The 23,213-nt window shown below is 28.1% G+C and overlaps 1 protein-coding gene across 6 annotated transcripts in view; it reads left to right on the top strand.

The window, feature by feature from the left end:
• LOC142327879 (facilitated trehalose transporter Tret1-like) overlaps nucleotides 1-22,314 on the top strand; it is a 318,438-nt gene extending 296,124 nt beyond the window's left edge. For all 6 annotated transcript variants that reach the window (XM_075371655.1, XM_075371355.1, XM_075371571.1 and 3 more), the window contains exon 4: nucleotides 18,628-22,314. In XM_075371655.1, coding sequence (XP_075227770.1) covers nucleotides 18,628-19,742 — 1,115 coding nt within the window. In that variant the 3' untranslated portion in view covers nucleotides 19,743-22,314. The remainder of the gene's footprint in view (nucleotides 1-18,627) is intronic.
• Nucleotides 22,315-23,213: the final 899 nt, after the last annotated feature.

The raw sequence follows: 23,213 nt of genomic DNA on the forward strand, positions 1-23,213 counted from the left end.
GGAAGATTTAGAATACGACATGAAACGAAGAAATGAGTGTCAAGAATTTTTTACAAAGAATTACTAACAAAAATTATTTTTCATCCTCTGAAGCTACAAAAATTTGATCAAAATTTGTCTAATATATGTATTAATGCTTATCTTTAAAATGAGCAGTTCTTGAAGAAGGTGGGCCTGTTTTTAAATGCATAACCTCTACAGGATTTTTGATCAACACCTTCTTTTGCACCAATCAGTGCTTTAGATTTTTCAATTATTACTGTGCTTTTATTTCATTTTTATTCTATTTGAACCTACTATAAAAGTAGTAGAATCTTTTAGCATAGTATGCATTAAAAAATCCCCTTACATATGTAGGTCAACACAATCACAAGCAACAGCCCTGTAAATGTAAATGTAATTTATATAACATATCTTGCCAGTAGAAATGTATAAGATTTATTTTTTTATTAATTTTTTTTTTTATTATTATGTTATTTTTACAAGAAAGTAAAATATTATTCAATAAAACTAATAATTAATAGTTATTGTATTTTTGGTAAATATTATCCTAAAAAAAAAAATACCACTATAAAAATTAATTGAACCACATAATTAAAACAATATTCCTCCCCAATACATGAGTAAACACAACATAACATTAAAAAATCCCTTTCGGCACACCGGAAGGCAAAGGTAGATTTAACTGGTGCTAAGTAGGGGATAAAAAATATTTCCACCTTAAAGTTAAGAAAAACTTTAAATTTACTCGATATGACAATGGTTGCATGTTCACATGTTTAGCATACAAGTCCCATCTTACAATTTCAGCAAAATTTTGGTCATCTCTTGCCGTAAGGGTTGGTCATATCAAAAATTGTTTCAGACAAACATTTTAGGTAATGTTTAGAGGACTAACGATGACTTTAAAATGATTCGATACTGAGTCTATTAAAGGAGGTATGATTCATTTTTGTGTTCAAAACCTCATTTTTTCAACCTCCTGAGCCAATGATATCAAAAAACTTTACTTAATAAGTTTTAGGCCTTATCCAGATAATAGTAGCAACTTTAAACAAATTTGATATTTTACATAATAAGAAAGTTATAGTGTTATTTTGTTTTTTTTAAAAAACCACCCCATTTCCACCCCCATAGTGCGATTTTGGCTGTTAACCAACTCGACCGAAATTTTGGAACGAATATTTTTAAGGAACACCTTTAAAGTGATTAGTGCAAAATTACAGCAGTTGTCATGTCCACAAGAAAGTGAAAAAAAGAGTGAAAAAAAGTTTATATATATATAAACTTTTGAGCTGATGGTGGTTTTGAGGTCTGGGTGACGTAAAACCCAAAGATATGTCAAAAATTTCCGGAAGTTCAATCATGTACCCATTACAATAGATAGCTTTCTTATGAAATCTACCTGACAGGCTACTTATTAGTAGTCACTGTAGAGTATCTACTGGACCCACCAGGTTGATCTAGTGGTGACCGTGTCTTCCCAAATCAGCTGATTTTGAAGTCGAGAGTTCCAGCGTTCAAGTCCTAGTAAAGTCAGTTATTTTATATAGATTTGAATACAAGATCATGGATCCTGGTGTTCTTTGGTGATTGGGTTTCAATTAACCACACATCTCAGGAATGTTTGAACTGATACTGTACAAGACTACACTTCATATACATTCATTCATATCATACTCATTCATCCTCTGAAGTACAATATGAACGGTAATTACCGGAAGCTAAACAGGAAAAATGAAAGAGCACCTACTGGATTTTTATGTAACTACAAAGGAAGGTTTCACTTATTATGCTTAAAAAAGAACTGTAACCATGCCTCATTCTATTAGAAAGTGATTGTATCTTGTAGATTTTTGAAAACTGTTTGACGAAAAAGTTGTTTTTATACCATATACACAAAGAATGTGAAGATTGTATTTTTTTACAACTGAAAATTACTTATGGAAAAGTTAAAAAAAAGATTTTCTGCTATTTAAAACTGTAGTACCCCCTAAAAATAAATGTGCTTATTTGTGGTTCGTTTGCAGCACATTTTGAGAAAAATTTTTATATCAATTAAGTAATTATTTTTTTAATGAAAAATTTATGACAATTTAACACATAAGTTAAAAAAAGAATTCACACCTATAACGCAGAATAATGATGACTGTTACTTTAAAATTTGTCAAAAAAGTAAAAGCTTTTATTTGAATAGTTATACCTTAGAGCAATTGGATTGAAAAATTTAGTTTAATTCTTTAGTATTTAATACCACATAATTGAATTTTTTCATAACTAGTATTTTTTTTTTTTTTTTGCAATATTGTTACGAGTTGAAATTTATTTGAAGAAAGCCTGTAGGAATTTCAAAAAATGAGTATTTAGTAAGTATACTTAAGAAGTGAAGTCATTACCATACGTTTCAATATAGTAAAAAAAAAAAAACATTAACATTTTGGTTTTCAGTGAAGTAGGTAATTGTTTTTGATATAATTTATGTTTTAACAACTCCACTTATGTTTATGTAAATATGTTTTAAATTTCAGTTAAAAAATAAAACAAAAAAAACGAATTGAATTAAAGAAAAATCTCCATAAAACCTTCAAATTTTATGTTTGAAAAGAGTACATCTGCTTCACAGTATTTGACAATGAAATAGCTATACAAACAAGTAAAAGATCTGTGCTTTGTACTACGCTTTGATTAAAACAATTTTAATATTTTCTGAGACTGACAGCAGTTCCAGTTGGAATTTTTTTCATTTTGTTATTTTAAATTAGGAATTGTTATTTTAAATTATTTTTAATGATCGGAAATCAAAAAATATTGTAAAATAGATTGTTTATACAATTTATTAAATAAAGATAATTTCTTTATAAAGAAATATGATATAAACGTAAAGATAAAGATAGAGATTACAAAAATGCTACTAAGAGGATTACTCATAAAGATTTCTATATTTCTTTATTTAATCTTTCTATGAAATTATGCAACATAGTTACTGCATCACTGGGAAAGCAGAAAGATACATAAGCTGGGAAAGCTGAAAGACACGTAATTTTTTGTTAAATCCTACAAATTTTCTTTGGAGATCATAATCCACAACAATAAAGCAGAAAATACTACAAATTATATATGCTCTAAACTCAATTTTTTCTATCTTGTGGTTTGTTCCTCATTACTCTTTAAACATAAGTTTTATATTTCATGGCAATTATAACAATGTCTGTTTCTAATCATCACGATTAAATAGACAAAACTTCTTTAACTTTCCTAAAATCCTGGTTATGAATACATCATATTTTTATAAAACATGCAGAAATAGAAGTTAGTAACTTTAAATTCACAAAATTCAACAGGATTTGTTTGAATTTATACGCAAACATGGTCATGTTTGAGTTTCATGTAACCTAATGCAGACATCATCCATGTTTATTTTAGTTTATTTATTTATCTTTTTATTATAACTCTAATATAGTTACAGTTAACTACATATGATATTATTTTTTAATTGTCTAAATGGATTTATCTGAATTAAATCCGTTTTATGATATATACATAACTAATTGATTCACTTCCATTTGTATTTATCTTTAAACAGATTTCTTAGTTAGATAATTTTTTTTAACGTAGCTTACACAAAGCATTATTACGTTTTACATAATTACATATTTTTTTATATTATATTAATTTTTTGTTTATATTTTCTTATTCTTATATATAACACTGTGACACAGATTAACAAATTAGATGTAGCCACCACATGACTTCCATGTACAACTATTAAAATAGATATACACATTTTTTAAAATGAAAAGTACATAAAATTTTATTTTATTAATAAGTTCTGATATTTTTTCTTTTTTTTTAATGTTATTATTGAATTATTATTTAGCATAAAAAATTGTTACAGTCAGAAGTTAAATATATTGATTTATTAATAAATCAATATATATAAATTAAAAAAAAAAAACTTAAAAAAAAGAAAAAGGAGATGTTTGATTTGAACCGATGTGCCTTCCCCTTGTAAGATCCAAACGCTTCATTAATTAAAATTTTATTTAGCTATAATTCTGGAAACAATGAAATTAAGTACCACTTATGATATATCGTTGAAAAGCTCTCAATGAGAACTTATTACTGAGGTAAAGAAAAAGTCCAAAATCCAGATTCTTTTGAATTTTGGGCCTTTTTTGGGCACTTTTGGTCGTCGATTACAATCAAGAAGGGAGGTGCACAACTAGATGTTACAACAGTCCTAAACCCATAATGTCAACATCCTACGGCTAATCGTTTTTGAGTTATGCGAGTATATACGTACGTATAGACGTCAGTCCGAAACCAGTCAAAATGGATTCAGGAATGGTCAAAGTGGATATTTCCGTTGAGATCTGAAAACTGAAATTTTTCGCGATCACAATGCTTCCTTTACTTCGTACAAGGAAGAAAAAATACATATATAATATTTGCAGTAGCCGTATTTGCTACGGGTGCTATGAGTGAATAGTTGGACACTCCCCTTGATTTTCTGAGTTGTCAACTTTTAGTTCGAATGGAAAATATATATACTGGTATGGAATATCTAAATCACAAAAACAAAAATTGAGGCCACAATTTAAGAAATTTTTTCATCTTTAAAATCCCGTTGCAGGTTTAGGAATACGTCTTACGTACATCCACATCTTGTATCTGAATCGCACCAGATTCGACGCCATTTGGGATTTTCCTAATTTCGTCTATGAAAAATATCGTTTCACCAATCTAATTCGTGGTTAAATTTATTCAGTAAAATCAACCGATTCCAGTTAAACTATTAATTTAACCAAAAATAATACGGGCAGTATAATTAACTCAAATGTTTTTTTTGCAAAAGGACGATCACCTACTTATCGTATCACGGATATGGCACAAATATAGGTGAGGTCTACTAGCAGTTCTACGCCTAAAATAAGCATAATTTAGTTTTCTAGGTAATGAGTTTTGTTTTAGGTTCCAAAAAGTTCCGAAAATGTAATTATGATGAATCGTTTATGGAATTTAATAAATTACAGTATAGGGAATTTAATCTTTTAAAAAACAAAAAAAATGAAGAAAAAAAATGAACAAGTATATAAAATCAGTTAGATCAAACGAAATTATTTGCATTATTTTTTACTTGAAAAACCATAAAAACCTTAAAAAATTTATTTATTTATTTTATTTCAACCTTATTTTTTTATAAAAATAAGATTGAGATAAAATTAATTTAAAATAAGTTACAATACGTGATGATAAAGTATTGCATTTTGAGGAATAGTTACTACAAATAAAAAAAGTCGAATTCTATTACATCAATAATAGCATACGAGGCGTGTTACTTAACTGTTACATTAATCTGTAAATCGACGTGTAATATTGACTAATGAATGGTTTAGTGAAGTAGTAGTATATTGATGGATGGAGAGAGGTCGGTTACCCCTCCCATTATACGTTAAAACTCAACTGCGTGGTGGTTGGGCGAGGTCCAATAAGTAGGCCATATCTGCGTAGACATAGACAACGGCAGACGGTGTTTTACTTGGAGGCCTTGGAAAGGCAGTTGAACCGAATTAACATTGAACCCACTCGACCCTCTCTTTTCCTCTTGAACATTTCCTGAATCTTGTGACAATATTCAGTTTTCTTAAAGGATAACCGCTTTTTTAATGTAACAAAATAAATGCAGAACACTCCTCATACTAAACTGCATTTTTATTTTTCAAACTGTATTCATAGAGTTCTAATTTGTTGTATTCCTAAAGGATAAAGTTTCACAGTTCATAAAAATATAATTTCATTTGCAAAACTGGTTAAGTTTAATTTTAAAACTGGTTATTTTATTACAAACAATTAATTTTAAAAAAGTATATAATGCATCTGTTTAAGGTGAAATACAGATTGATACCGGGGTTTATTTATTTTATTGTATCTTTAAGGTAGAGAGTTATTACATCCTTTTCAATCACCTGCAGGACTCATTACATACCAGTGCATACTTTCTAGGTAGGAAGGAACTGGTTTAAGCATTCTTGTAAACTTATATTTTGCTAGTGCTGTCTAGATATTAAAAAATAGGGTGACAGTATTACGATAATGTATTAAACAGAAAGTACTTAAGGTGTTATCTATGGGTTTTTACAAACACCTGTTAAAAGCACTGTGTTTTTATGTGGTCTTTATCATTAATTCTTAAAGGGTTGGATAAGTTTTTTCTATTATTGTAATCATGATTGAATTGTTTTTAGGTTTTTTTATACTTACTTTCAAGCTTACCTTGAATTAAACTTTCATATATATTTTTGAATATGTTTTCTAAACTTACACACTTGTGACTGTCTTCACTGTCAAACACTTAGTAATTGTCATCACTGTTTTGTTAATAATTTGGAAATTTGCTAAGCCTATCTATTATTATTCACCATTTTAAAAATAATACTTGTACTTTATTAACTTTTATTAAAAGAAAAATTTAATTAATACAATATATTACTACAGATAAATATTATAATAGACAAAAAAAGTTATTTTATAATAATGTATTGAAGTTTAATGAGAAAAAATTTATTTAACTTTTAAATAAATTTTAATAAACTAGTCTTGTGATTTTTCCATCACATCTTTATGAAAAAAAACAGAATCTACAATTAAAATAAAAAACATCATTATTGCCAATAATTCTAATAAAAGTTCTTTCAAACAAGAATTTTTCTTGTTTAGCAGAATATCTGGTAACATGTGAATGAAATATAAAAAAATGTTTTGTCCATAGCCTACTCTTAAATTTTTTATACAAATAATAAAACACTAAATACTGAACCAACAGAAAATTTAGGTTTTGAATGTTAGACCTGTAATCTTTAAATTTAACAAATTAGAACTTGGATGGCCAATATTGTATGTTGTTGGTCAACATTATCTTTTTCCTTCAGATGTCTGAAATCATTGATTTTAATTTTTCTTTTATTTCCAAATGACATGCTTCCATTAAATTTTTATCAGAAATTCCCACATTTTTTGACCATCTTATTTTCCACATAAATGATAAAATTGGCATCTCTTCTTCAAAAAATATATATGAAACAGAAGGTAGAATATTTTTCACTGGTATCTATATCCTCCTGCAACATACAAATATATAAAATCAGTTGTAAATGGGTAATTATTGTAATGTTAAATCACATAATTTAAAAATGTCATTCAAGGGAATCTTGGATGAATTTTTCCGTAAGTATAATTGCAAATGATTAAAGGAGCAAAAATTAAATCATTAAATGGTAAAAACCAGAAATAAACTTGCCTCATAACAAATTGACCTCCCATTAATCTGCACATTGTTGGTCGCTGATCACCAAATGATCATACAATGTGCATGCGCACATGTGCACACAAGTGTATATGTATCCATGAATGCTTATCTAAACGTGTTTAGTTTTCAAGCTTTTCCTTATGATAAGAAGTTGGTGTAATGTATGAAACTCCCATACTTTTCAAGCTATCACATTTTTTAATGTGGAAAGTATCTTTCAATATTGTTTAAAAACAATACAAATTTTTTCATATATCATTGTATGATTCTTTATCCATGATGTTACCAATCTGATTAAAACTTCATCTTCTTTCTGTGAGATAATTAAGACCAACTAAACTCTTTTACACTTTTATCATGAGATTTTAAAAAAATAAAATAAAAATAGTGTGCTTGGTATTTTATATTAATTTATTCTGAACGTGATATTTACACAAAAGTAACCGTTATAAAATTTTCTTTAGCTGTGTATTTGGTGATGTCAAATTTAATATAACTTTTTAACAAAAATTTTTTTTTGTTAAAAGTCTTTTTTATATATATATATATATATATATATATATATATATATATATATATATTTTACTTTAATAAATAGTTGAATCAGTTTTATTAATACTGCAGAACAATTATTATTTTATGTTTATATTTCAAATATTTTCAGTAGAAGTAAATTGACACCAATCGCATAATACAAAAATATTTGCACTGTCTACAACTTGGTTGGATTCCCAGACAGTTATAAAGAGAAAAAACAGAGAAAGAGAAAGCAAATTGAGTATAAAGATTAATAATAATACATACGTCCATAAGAGAGAATTGAAATTAATGAATAAATAATTTGATGGCAAGCAAGTCATGATTTTCAGCTGCAATTTAATAAATGACAGATAAAGTTATTTATTGAACATTTATAGAAACTTAGCCAATGAATAACAATTATTTTAAAAGATAAGAACAATTGGGAAATATTATTTGTTTTTAAATATAATTTAGAAAGTAATAATAATATTATTCTGTCTTTGGAAACCTTTTCTGCCAGTCACTTCTAACATTACTACATTAATAATAGCAGTTAATTTCACATTATTTAATATAGTACATAAACACATACACATTTGTAGTGTACAAATACAAAGAAATACAGTCCTAACTTCTATGCTTGTAAAAGAAAGAGAGACAGAAAAGAAACAGCGGAAAAGGAAATAGATTAGTTCAATTTTCTTTTAATTGACAGCTATTAGCTAAGATTTGCAAGTGAGTAATTAAATGAATATCAATCAACTGATGCCAAGCCAAACAGTGAAAAAATTATAACCTGTACTGTGAATCAAACCTAGTACCCTCAGTGTGTCATCCGATTATCTTTTCCAATTAACAACAGGGTTACTGAGGTGAATTTTTTAAAACTACACTTTATTTAACAGTAAATAGAATATTAATAAACAAAATACAATTATAAATTTACTAAATATAAAAAGTATAATTATAGATTTTTTGTCACAGAATTGTATAATCAATTCAAAGCAATGATCCAATAGCTGAAAAAAATTTGCAAGAAAAATTATACATTATGTGCTAAAATTTCTATATGATAATATAGAAATGAGAAAAAATTTATTTAAAATAAATATTACAATATTAATATTACACTTATATTTCGTATACAATGTAAGCCAGTAAAAAAAAGTAGAAATAAATATTTCATGGATATACAAGATTAAATATATTAGGATAAAGAATTCTGCTGTTGATGAAATACAAAATGAAGGGTTTGTTTGATATATTTCCAGATTTTTTCTTTAGATGAAATGAATTTCTTATTATGTTCTCATAATTTTCAGATCAAAACCTTCTCATAATCTCACTAGAGTATGACAAGTTTTAGATAAGCTATTACAGTGGTAGGATTACTTACAAAAAATGTAAAAAAATTTTCAAAACAATGCTTTTCTGAAGTACTAGAATACTTTCCTCTCATTTATTTCCTCACATTTCAGTTTAATCCTGTTTGTAATTTACATTTATTTTGATTTAACCATAAGAATTATGGATATCCAAGTCTGAAGAAAAGCAATGAATCAGAGGCAACTAAAAAGTTATTATTTCTTAATTATTTTATTTAATTAAACAATTATTAGTACTGTAATACACAATGTAACTACTACAGTACAATTAGAAATAAAGTAGAACTGGTAATGTTACCATAAAATAAATAAATTATATAATATGTAGATCATATTTCCCTAGCGGGAACAAAAGAAACCACAAAAACCCTTTGATTAGGCCAGCAACACAAAAAGTAAAATTATTAGAAAAGAGAAGTAATTTTAATCCATGTTAATAATAAAATAAAATTTAAGAAATTAAGTAACAATATAAAGGTAATAGAAACTTTAATTGATTTAAAATAAAACAATTTTAAATACAATAATTGAAAAAATATTTACAAGAGAATTTATACACACGTTAATGGATCAGCAGAAAACACTGATTTATTTATTATAAAAAGTAAGCAATCAACTAATGAAAAGTTTGTTATTGAATTCAGTATGTATGTGTATTTGTGTGTGACCACTTTTTGTCTTGAATTTTGATTTTGATTTCGGATTCAGATTAACCATTGTTAGAGGATTAATGATGCTTAATCCTCTAATGTAATCGGCAGCAATTGGCTGTCAGATTTACCTCAAGTGGGCACCAAAATTAAAATTTTGAGTAATCAGTACACAATAACAGTGTAAGCATGAAGTTAGTTCAAATACATTAATTTAAGATTGACTAAAACTAACAAAATATAAAATATCAATTTTATAAATCAAGTGTAATGCCCCAAAATGCCAGAAAAACTTACTTTTTAATAATTAAAAAAAAAAGAATATTCACAAAACTGCCAAACACAAGATAATTAAATTATATTAAATTATATGTAGGATCCCAATAGAGATTTATTTAAACCATAACAACTCATTTGTGCCACCTACAGATTTTTTAAAAGGTTTTTAAAATGTAATATTAAAAAATGTGTAACTTTAATTCTAATACATACTGAAAAGGAACCAACAACTATAACTATAACAGTAAAGGAAATATAAGACTATAAATTATGATTAACATAATGTATAACACTGATTTGATCGGCCACCAAATAATAGTCGTATAAGGGAACTTTAAAAAACAAAAATAATCCCTTAAAGACTTATGTAAAAAAAAAACCTTAATATATAATAATGACATTATTTAATAATTGCATTATTATGCATATATTATATTCATATTCACATGTAGCATCTACTAAGGTATACTATAAAATCATATAAAAGTATATACATATAAAATCTGTAAATAGCAATCACATTAAATCAAATAATATACAAACATGTAAAACATAATAATCTGAGTTAAGTAGAAGTTAGATAGTAAGTTTGTTAAAAATTAATTCATAATTGAAAGAACAGTAATAATGATAATGTTTATTTGGGAAAGTCTTAGAAGACTTTTCATTGACTATTGGTTATAATTTGAAAACACGATTTGAAATTTTTAACCAGTTTTACATTGTAATATATTTTAGGTAGAAGTACACATAGATGTAGTAAATATTTAATAATGTTAACAAGGTTAGCATTTGATTAAGATGCTTCAAAGCAAATGTGTATGGTTTCATTTTGTTGCAACAAAATCAACTTGATCAAGTAAATTTTCTTATTAAATGAACTCCAAAATATTTTGTGCTCTGGAAAATAAAAATACTACCATAATCATTATTGGAAATACTATCCACACAGTTAGGAAATGAACATCTACCTGAAAAGGATATTAAAATAGTTGTATATATTTAAAATTTAATAAAATCCATAAATACATCTGTTGATTGATTTTTTAACTCCTAATGCAGAATGTTTTAATCCTGTCAGTTATTATCTTTGATGTAGAAATAATATCATCAAATATGGTAGCAATGAATGAAAAAATATTCTGAGGAAGATTAAGACTTTAGGAACTACAGTCAGCATTATGTTTGATGTACATAATTACGGGCACATTTGGTTATGGAGTGTTAAAAAATCAATCTGAGATCTTGTTATTTACTCTGCTCTACAAAATTTTTAGATGTGAAAACTATCACTGGATGCCAAAAATATTTAATTCTTGGATGTGCTCCAGTATATTCTTAGATGCATTAATTTTATTGTGTTGTATTCAGTGCATTGCCAAAAACAGCTTTGTTTTTTTTACCTACCACACTTGGTTTTTTAAATATAGTTTTTACAAAACTCTTCTCATAAATATCATTATGAAATATTTTTTTTCATTATGGTTATTTATAGTTGTAAATTATATTCAATGCAACATTTAATAGAGTCTCATTACTCTATTAAAGTAGTAGAGTATGAGTTCCACATAATTAAAAAAAATTATGTTTTAATTAATAAAATGGAAATAAAATTGATATACAAGAAAGAAAATTTTCAAATGACTCCATAATGGTTAACTCTGGATGTAAATCTCAATGTTGTGATAAGTCATAAATAACTGGGAAAATTTCACCTAATCTTGTTGATTTCTTCTATACATTGCAATTCCTGATTAAAGTTTCTGCTTTTTACAAATGTTAATTTTTAATTAATTACTGACCGACATAATATTAATATTTTAATACTTTTTAATTCTTTAATAAGTTTTATTTTATGGGGCATATCATTTATAAATCAAGAAATCTTACTTCAGGTGAGTTTCTGTTATTAACAACAAATTTATTAAATTTCTTTCTATCATACAAGCCTGTGATGTCAGAATTTAAATTTCCTTATATAAGATTAAAATTTTGAAATGTATGAACATATTAAATAATGAGTTTAATACCATACTTGTCAAACACTCATAAAAATAGTATCAGTCTAATATTATACACTCACTCAGGTAACAAGCATTCTAAATAAAAATTTATTACTTTCTTTTTCGTCTTAAGTCGTTTGACTGGTTTGATGCAGCTCCCCAATCATGATCAAAAACAGGAAGGGATCCAAAATTGAGTTGCAGGACACCATACATAACCTCTCAGCTTCAGATAAAGTCCTGTTAATATAAGTTTATACAATTTGCTTTCTTTCTATTAAATGTGACTTAAGAAGCTGTAATACATGTTGGATAAACCATAAACAGATAACTTTTTATGAAAACAGTTTATGGGAAATAATGTCAAAGGTTTTTGATAGATCACAAAGGATAAGGAATACCATATTTTCATTCTCTGACACACCTATTAATAATTTTGTGAAATATTTCAGAGCCTGAGTTGTATACTTGTTAAAAACCAAATTAATTAGACAATAAAAGCTCATATTCATTAAAATACCTACGCAGCTGTTCATACACCAAGCTATCAGTGACCTTAGAAAAGACAGGAACAAGATTAATAGGACTACAGCTGACTGAGTCAATCCTAATCTTGTACTTATACATAAGTATAACTTTGCTTAATTTTAAAGGAATTTGAAAAACACCTGAAACAAAACATAATTTAATTACTATAATCAGAGGAGTAATAATAGGAAAAATTATTATGTTTTAATGAAGTAATTATTCAAGTTATAATAATCGGAGAACCTGAAGTTTATAAACTTCATAACCACTTGATGTACATAAGATTTCCTTATAGGCTCCCACTCAAACTCACAAATGACCCCTCTATCCAGCCTGAACCCTTTAATAGCCATTACACGATCATTATCATTAACATATCCTTCACCTGCCATGCAATGCAGCTTTACATTTGTTAGCAGCACCAGAGATGTAAGTTTCATATGCCCCATCTTCTTGGCTAATTTTTGTTCCACTTTGTAGGTTTATTATCTGCGAATAATTAATTACTTTTAAAACAGACTGCATACTTTTACAGAAATTGAAGTACAACATCATTTATCCTTGATTGCCCTTAACTTTTCATTATACCCATTAATAGTCTTTCTTTTATTAGCCAAAACATTTTTTTTAAAAAGCTCTGCTCCAAAAAAAAAATGAAAAAAGACATGCAAGCCATTTCAGCATCCAGTAGCAGAAAAGTTCAATTTACCTCACTCATAATCACCCAGAATAAGCAGGACATAATCTCTGAATATAAATAATAAAATACTGAACCACCAGATAAATGACTAGGTAAAGATAGCTCAAAATATTCTGTATACAATTTATGATAGATGCAGAAATATGGGATTCTGATCAGAAAAAAAACTAATTATCATGTACACTGTAACTAGATTTAAGGAAAGTAGTAATAATGTAATCAAGGCAAGACTTTCCTCTTGGGAGCAAGACTAATCTAATATAGGTTACAGGACCTGAACAAGTTGCACATAAGTCTAGTATTCCTGGTAGATTTATTGAAATCAATATTAAGATATGTATATAAGATAATATCAGCCAACATTAGGCATATTTTGAATAGCATCAGCCAAACAAGCTGAAAATTAAAAACATAACAGTTCCAGCAGGCGAATGATAAATTGAAAACAAAATGATATTTTCTCACAAAAGATAAATCCCACAGAATTCAAAATATTTATCAATTCATAAATCACCCAAGTCCATAACATCAAACACCAGTTAATTTTTAACAAAAACAGAACAGCCACCCTTTTACATATCCCTTCTGAGAATAGTAGCAAGCAAGTACATGTAGTTGTGGAACATACAACTCTTTTTTTGGCCTCACTGAGGAAGTGCTCATTTAAAGACATCACATCAGGATTGTAAATCGAGCAAAACTACTCAATATCACTAAGTTTATCCTTAAAAACTTGACAATTAAATGAACAATTAGAAAGTTATTAGTTAATTTACTACAGATTAATGACAATTACTTTCAAAATTGTTAGGCACATCTTGAGTGTGCAGACCGACCTTGATATTCCATTTTTTTTTTCATGTTTAACCTTTGGGACCACCATTAGGTATTGCTTCAGAGGATGAGATAAATGATTCATAGCGTGTGTGAAAAATGCCATGCCTGACCGGGATTCAAACCCACGACTGCTGGAAAAAAGGCTAAGATGCTACCACTCAGCCACATAAAATCGTAATAATTGTAATATCGAGGCCGGCAACATTACAATTATTAGAGTCACAATTGATCACAGTGTCATCAAAAACATGTGGATCACTTCAACCTTACCCTGTTAAGACCATGGTACTAAAAACAACTCACAGGCAACACACACAGTCTAATTTTAATGTACCAAAAAGTTTATTTCTCTTGTTTTTACTCTCCTCAGAAATGAGGTTGAAACCAACAAAAGATGAATCATACTCAGTTAAATCAAGAACTGACCCAGCCACACCAGGGATGGATGAATTAAACCCTATTTCACCATTAGTATAAAGTGTATTATACAAATTATCACCTTCACTGTAAATTTTGTTTGATATAATCGTACATGTATTAGCATTAGTCATTTCTAGCATCAGTCCATTATCACTGTAATTTTTATGACTAGACAACACAAATTCTCTAATCTTCCTGGCTATCATTCTTTTCCCTAATAAATTTAAATGCATTCCATGTCTTGTCTGAAACCAACGTTCAGCTGTCCACAAATTTAATAATTTGATATCAAATAATTGATTTAAATTACATATTTCATTATTAACAGTCTTTATTAATTTATTTATAATCACTACAATACAGTTTACCTTTAAATTTATAACAAATTATTAAATTGAAAATTTCATTAAATAAAAATTAGAATATTGAATTATAAACAGATAAGATAAGAAATATTTGTTTCTTATTAGTTCTTATTAGATAATGATAAATAATAATCAGGACTGAAAACAATATTTATGTCTATTTTAAGAGAATGAAATGAAAATAAATAAAAACATATTTCAAATAAAAAATATAATCCAAATACATCATCAGATAAATACCAAATTTTTATAGTATAAACTTCCTAAACAAGCTGACATTTGAAGTCAGTGTAACTGCTGAAAATTATGAAAATTACAGAAACACAAATGAAAGAAGTCTCCATTATGCTAATCTCAGTTATGCGTGTGACACTACTTTTTAGACTGAAATTAATCAATAATTTAAAACTATTTAATTATTATCAACGATCATTTAATAATATAATATGAAATCATGATTTTAAATGAATTTAAATTTTATTAAAGAAAAATAAAATAGCTATAGATTTGCTGACACAGTCATGATGATAACCTGTGTTGCAAGTTATGGTTTTCTGTAAGTTGGATAACTGTAACCAGAAACAATGATGAGACATAAAATATAAAAATAAAGTATTTAAAAATGTTATGGAGATTACTTTTTGTTATTTGTTTTTTGCTGAAATGACAATCAAACTAGAAAATTATAAACAACTATTTTTTATCAAGACAGGGAACATGCAGTCTCTGCATATTTATAAAATGCTTTATTGTTTAAGTTTGAATCAGGTAAAGATAAAACATCTAAAAATTTCAATAAATACAGTACACTTGTTAAGATTCAGGTATTTTCCTGGAAGGGGTCATGGCCCAGGCTTTCACCAATGACTATCTCCTGTTAGTTCATGGTAACTCTTGACCGCAGCTAGAAGACCGAGCGCAAGTGGCTTTGTCAACCACAGAGGGCTGGATGGACATTCAAAATTTAAGGATTTCTGTACCCAAGATGAAGTTTATGCTTCTCAAGGGTGCAGACAAATTATCATACAGTCCTAACCCCCATATTAAGTACAAAGGCTGTGTAATCAGCTGTGTGAGTTCATAAGTACCTAGGTGTTTTGTTTGATGAGAAGTTGCTGTTAAGCAACCACATGTTGCTGTTTAGCAACCACATGTTGCTGTTTAGCAACCACATGTTGCTGTTTAGCAACCACATGTTGCTGTTTAGCAACCACATGTTGCAAGTAGCGGTGTACACCATCTCTGTGATGCACAAGCTTAGGAGGATTGCATGAAAGGATTACGGACTGTCGGGCAGTCATTTGTACATGATGTACTGAGGTGTCTTTGAAAGTATGACTTCTCACTCGGTGTCCGTTTGGGTGCATAGGCTGGAAAGAAATTGAGCACTTATTCACAATTTAAGAAGTGGCTAGCACAGAGCCTTAATTGTATGCACTGGTGTTTTAGTGATGAAAGTTCAGGCGGTCATGTAGAAATTGCGAAGAGGCAGGGAGGCCGAGGTATTTGGGATGTGGTTTCAAGCCAGGCCTGTACCAGAGCGGATATACTAGAGCAGTGTATCTCAATGCACTGGTTCTAAATTTTAAACAGTTGCCCCCATCTCCCGCCTGCAGAGGAGGCTTTATAGCCTCGTGATGGAAGCATGGCAGCAAGAATGGCACACCATGACTAAGGGAAGGTTCTTGTATAGATTTATACAGAATCTGGGGGATGGTATGCCTCTCCTTTATTTTTAAAGGCAACGGGAGCCCAAGTGCTCTCCAACCATATGTAAATTTAAACCAATATTTGTTTCGGTTCCATCTGGCAGCTGATAAGCTATGTGTCTGTGTGGAGGTGCAGTCGAACGAACACATGATGTTCGACTGCCCAGCTCTTAGGAGGGCCAGAACTCAAACCACCCTGGAATATAGAGGTCAAGGGAAAAATTGGCCACTCAAAAGCGGCGAGAGCCACATTGTCGGATAGTGTGGGAGTTCCTTGATGGGTTGCTTTGTTCAACCAACATCAGTAGTTTAAGGGAAAAGACTCTTACCGCGCTGCTGTAGGAAGCTCCGAGAGATATGGCTGGCTACCAGCCAGATTAAGGCTCCAATTGCTTCAATGATGGACAGGTATTTGCAGACATTTTGCAGCCTAGGCATGGCAGCAAATTGCTGACTTTGACGAGATAAATTAATTATTGATAGTCATATATGTTTTAGTAGTTGACGGGGTGCAACTATCCATTTTAGTGATATATGATAAGTGGGCGGTGGGACATGCAAGCAAGTGGTGTATGGTACCATGCTTATTCTGTTCACACTTTTAGGTTAGCTCTAGGAGCTAGTTCGAACACTGGTTGCTAAACTGTTTCGTGGCTCAGTAGCCGTTTGTGGCACAGGCATTCAGTCTTATGCTTAAGGGCAACCGAATGGGGTGGAGGTGGGAGAAATGCCAAGCAAACCAAAGATTCAGGTTTCATTTCCTCCTTTTTTATTTGTAAAAATAAAAATTTTCACTCTTTTTCTTACTCTTTATAAATTTTCACTCTTTCTTCTACTCTATAAATTCTCAATTTTTTTGTTACTCTTATTAAATGAATTCGTCTAAATCTCTATTGTTAGTCAGTCTTTTTTCATTCTTCAGTGACTCAGCATGTGTTTATTACAAATGTATAATTAATTAATTAATACAATAATGTTATATATATAAGAATTACAAGTTCAAAGATTATAATAAAAATAATTTATATTATTAACGAAATAAAGACTTTTATTTATTTGAATGAACCAGCAAATAATAAAATATTTAGAATAATTAAACCTAACCAAGCTATTGAACCAAGGTGGCATATTATTCAACAACACTTAGGAATGATTCCTTTACAGATAAAGTTTGATTTTTATAATGTATATGTACTGATGTAATGTATATGTATGGTACTAGGTGACTGTAATGCCATAGTTAACGTAAAATTTAGTGCAGAATTTGTCAGCTTTTCTATGGAGTGTGTCCAGCATAGGTGAAGTCTAACAATAAGAATTTTTTTTAAATAAATATTATTTGCAGAGTTAATAATTTTTTACTCAAAAATATTCTACAGTAGAATTCATGGTAATTCTATCTACACCAAGGATTTCAATTCCATAAAATATTTGGCACATAAAAATTTTTTATAGACATTCTACACCAATTATTTCATTTTCTACTTCAAACAGTGTAAATATAACTCAGCATTACTGATGTCTTTTTTCTACGTAAATAAATAACCAAAAATAATTTTAATGGCAGTTCTACAGCAAAAACAATAGTATTTTCTACAGTATTTATATAAATTAAAAAAAACATTTATTAATATAAGGCGATATTATACTGTATATATATTCGCCTAAATTATAGCCTTCCATGAAAAAATTTATTTTTGGTATAGAGATCAAGATCTCAGAATGAAATTGTTTAGAGTTACTTCTGAATAAATATTTCATTTGAGAAAAATTAATATATAGACCATCCTTTACAGTGTGTAGTTGTAATAGGTCAGTCAATATTTTGTTATTCATAGCCTTTATAAAAACAAACTTTTAACTGATATTTATTTCTTGGTCTTTTTTAACAGCCTGGTAATATTGTTTTTTATATTTTTACAGGTATGGCTTCAGCTTGTTACATATATGTCGCTGAGATAAGTTTACCTGATCACAGAGGTTTTCTGTCTGCATTTGGGCCAATCTTTGTTTCACTTGGAGTTCTGATTGTTTATTCACTCGGATACTTACTCAAATGGCAAGCAGTGTCTGCTGTATGTGCTGGTGTAGCGGTTCTTTCTTTTGCTGCAATGCATCTTGTACCAGAATCTCCATCGTGGTTAGTTTCAAAAGATTTAATATCAGAAGCAACAAATTCTCTTGTCTGGTTAAGAAGAAGTCCAGCAGTAGCTGATGCAGAACTTGCTGATATACTACATTCAGTTAAAAAAAACAGGGATCAAGAAAATCATGAAAAATCACTCAGACAGTTCGTTTTACAGTGTTGTTATCCCTCTGTTTGGAAACCCTTTTTAATACTTATAATTTTTTTTTTATTTCAAGAGGGTTCTGGAATATATATAGTGCTGTACTATGCAGTTAATGTTTTTCAAAATGTTGGTTCAACAATGGATGATTATGTAGCATCAATTATTGTAGCAACTGTGAGACTGTTAATGAGCATTACAGGATCAGTTTGTATACAACATTTTAATAGGAAAACTTTAGCTATTACATCAGGTTTAGGAATGGCAATTTCTATGGGTGCAGCCGGTACATATGAGTATTTTTATAGTGCTTTGCCTGTTATTGACCGGCCTGCTTCATGGGTGCCATTTGTATGCATAATAATAAATGTCTGTGCCAGTATGTTAGGAATGCTACAATTGCCATGGTTAATGACAGGAGAACTCTTCCCTCTTTCTGTACGTGGGATGATGGGTGGAACTGTATCTTCATTAGCATATCTTTTTATATTTGGAACTGTTAAAGTGTACCCTGGTATGCAACGAACACTTCAATTGCATGAAATTATGTGGATATTTACAGCTGCTTCATTTGGTGTTGTTATATATGTGAAATTCTTCTTACCTGAAACTAGAGGCAAAACATTACATGAAATTGAAATGAATTTTATAGGGAAAGGAAATTCTACAAGTACAGAAGTTTTAGAAAAATGTGAGAAAGACAGACCCAGTAATAAAGAAGTTTATATTGTTAGTAAAAATGTATTATAAGTATTAACTCTACTTAGAGTTAAAGAATGTTTGTGTTATAATAATTATTCAAATACAAAGTGTTTATAATGTTGTGCGGCCCACATTTAAAATTCAGTGGAAGCTAGAGTTTATTATTTATTGGATCTAAGTTGTGGGGAATAGTTTGCTATGATTGTGGATTAAGGTAATATCAGTCACATAGCACATTATCGGGTACTAATGTAAATTTACAGGAACAACTATCCATTTATTAGTATAGACTTATCATTTTGAAAAAAAAAACTTGTCATTTAATATGAATCATTATTACATAAAACTGAATTCAAAACCCCAAATAAGTTTAGGTGAGTTTTCTGTGATTGTATGGTGCCTATTAAATCAATAATTTGATGTTTAACACTTTTACTACTGAGAACATTATTGTGATGAACTTTTAGTCTCGTTTAGTACAGCTATTGATGACACAATCTCTTTAGAATATATACTTTATTTGATGTGATGCTAAAATAGTCATGTTTTAAAGCATTTAAAAAATTTATTTGAGAAGGTTGAAATCAATATATTATTTTTATAAATTTTTATTTCTAATTATTCTTTTTTTAAATTTTAATAACATTTCTTTACGATTAATTTTGTAACATTTTTTAGTGTTCTACATCATTTTTAATTTGGTTATTAACCAAAGATTATAATACTTTCTGTTTTTCTAAAAATATAAAACTGATATTCTTGTTCTTCTAACATTATGTGCTTATTTTCAGTGTTTCAGGTATTAAATTAGTGAAAATAGTCTGTATTAAAAATGAGTGATACAATTAAATTTGAGTTTAAAAAATAAATACTTATTAACATAAAATTTATGAAATATTAATTAAAACAGAAAGAAGTAAAAATTTGTGTAATGAATAAGTTTAATGCATGATTCTGAATAAATTGATTTTTATTATAAAATTTTATAATTTAAAACACATATACTGCAAAATTATAAACTGACAACAAAATTTATGGTATGAACAGTCAACAAACTAATGCCAAAGAAATTATAATCAAAAGATAAAGTAGAAACTATGATGCATCACTTATAACTAGCATGTAAAAGAATACAGTGGAATTTCATCATTAATCTTATGGTATTTTAACTGAACTGAGTATACAATTATTAGACCAACCAACAAAAATAGATGGAATTGATTATTTTCTTGTATAAGATAATTCTTTTCTTATAAAAGTAAAATTTACTCTTTTAAGAGTTTAATAAGTTAACCTGTTATCAAACTACATCATTATCATCATTGATTTAATTGAATTTTGATTCAATACTCTGAATTATGTCTGATATTATAACACAAGATATAATTTAAGACGGTAATTTAAAAATTATTTCAGCTAGTTTCAATCAGCTTTTACTTTCTTTTTCTGATAATAAACTAATATTTCCTTTAAATTTTTCTAAAATAATGACTGTTCAACAATGTACATCTTAATATACAAGTCATTCTTGTACATTTCATTTTCCTCTATTCTTTTGGAGAGTGTACTATCTTTGAAAAGATCTAAAACTATACGACACTGACTGAAAGAGATATTTTTATTTGCTCTGTACACAACTTATCTTATTTATTCTAAATGAGTTTGAAACAACTTGATTTCCATCTTCTTTTGCATCTTCGAACATCTTTTTCAAAACTATAATTATAGAGACAAAAAATTTTAATTATTTTAAATATACAAATGTACTCAACAATTCATTATGTATGTTTATATATACTTCATCTGATGAAGAAATAATAATGTGGTCATTCTCAACACTTACAAACATATTTCATATAGAGCAATTACTGTGTATACTTTTACATAAAAAAAAAAAAAAACAATAATTTTATATATACTTTTGGGAGGTATATATATATATATATACCCAAAATATATTTTTGAGATATATATATATCCAAAGAAGTGGGTTTCATGACTTTTAAAAAACACTTTGTATTATAATGATAATTAACATAAGAGCTGCATTACAAAGAAAATTTAGTCTTTCAGATGTAAAAAGATGTTAATGAATCGCATATATTTTTATAATACATGTGATGAGTGGTTGTGATAGTACAAAATTTCCTAATTAGAGTTAATGACACAACTGTGCCTTTATACTGAAACTGTGATAAACTTTTATTTACTATAATAGATGATATATATTATTACATTGTATATAAAAAAACAGTGTAATTTTTTTATGGACTCAGTGTGTTTAACTGCGCAACGATATTTTAATTAGAAATAAATTATTATTATTATTATTATTATTGTAATTATTATTATTATTGTAATTAAGAAGGCTGTTGATAAATTATTATTACTTTTTAAATTATACAATATCTATTTATTGCTAATATTATTATCCTGTTTATTCGTATTGTGATTATAAAGGTATTTTTATTCTAAGTTTATTTTAAAAAATATATTTGTGTGTATAAATAAAATACATAAAATCAGTTGCTATTTTCTAAATATACTTAAAGAAAATATACAACAATTTATTTCTTATGACCTGCAAATAGTTTTTAAAATAAAGTGTTTTATACAAATAACAAAAAATGTGTGTTTCATTAACATTATCATTGTGTAAGATATTCATAGTATAAGTTAATTAAAAGTTTTGGAAAAAAGGAGTCCATAAATGGAATACACTTGTGTAACTCAAAACACATGAAAATAAATAGAAATTATATAATAATTTGATTATCACCGCCCTATCCAACAGTGTGATAAAACTTATCACATCCAATAGCAGTTCTAAAAGAAGCTTAAATTATAGCAAAAGCTAGCTCAGACACAAATAGTTTTCATAACTTTTACATTAAATCTACTCCAGTCATTTTTTTATTTCAATATTTTTTAAGCACATTACGTCATAGTTATTAAATCCAAACATTTAGAATTACTTCATTAAATGAATAATTCAGCTCTTGAACAATTTCATTTTAGAAATTATATATGGTGGTTTATTTTTACTTCCTTGTATGAATTAAAGGAAATATTGTGATCATGAAAAATTTAGATTTGCAGATTTCAATGGAAATGTCCATTTTGATTAGTTTCGGCATGATGTCTGTACACAAATATATATGTACATATGTATCTCTCATAACTCAAAAATGATTAGCTGTAGGATGTTGAAATTTTGGATTTAAGATTGTTATAACAGCTAGTTGTGCACCTCACCTGTTCATTGCAATCATCTGGACCAAAAGTATCCTTTCTTTTTTTTTTCCTGTTTAGCCTCCAGTAACTACCGTTTATATAATTCTTCAGAGGATGAATGAAGATGATATGTATGAGTGTAAATGAAGTGTAGTCTTGTACATTCTCAGTTCGACCATTCATGAGATGTGTGGTTAATTGAAACCCAACCACCAAAGAACACCGGTATCCACGATCTAGTATTCAAATCCATGTAAAAATAACTGGCTTTACTAGGACTTGAAC

The sequence above is a fragment of the Lycorma delicatula genome, chromosome 1 (assembly GCF_047948215.1).
Source record: "Lycorma delicatula isolate Av1 chromosome 1, ASM4794821v1, whole genome shotgun sequence".
Taxonomy (NCBI): Eukaryota; Metazoa; Arthropoda; class Insecta; order Hemiptera; family Fulgoridae; genus Lycorma; species Lycorma delicatula.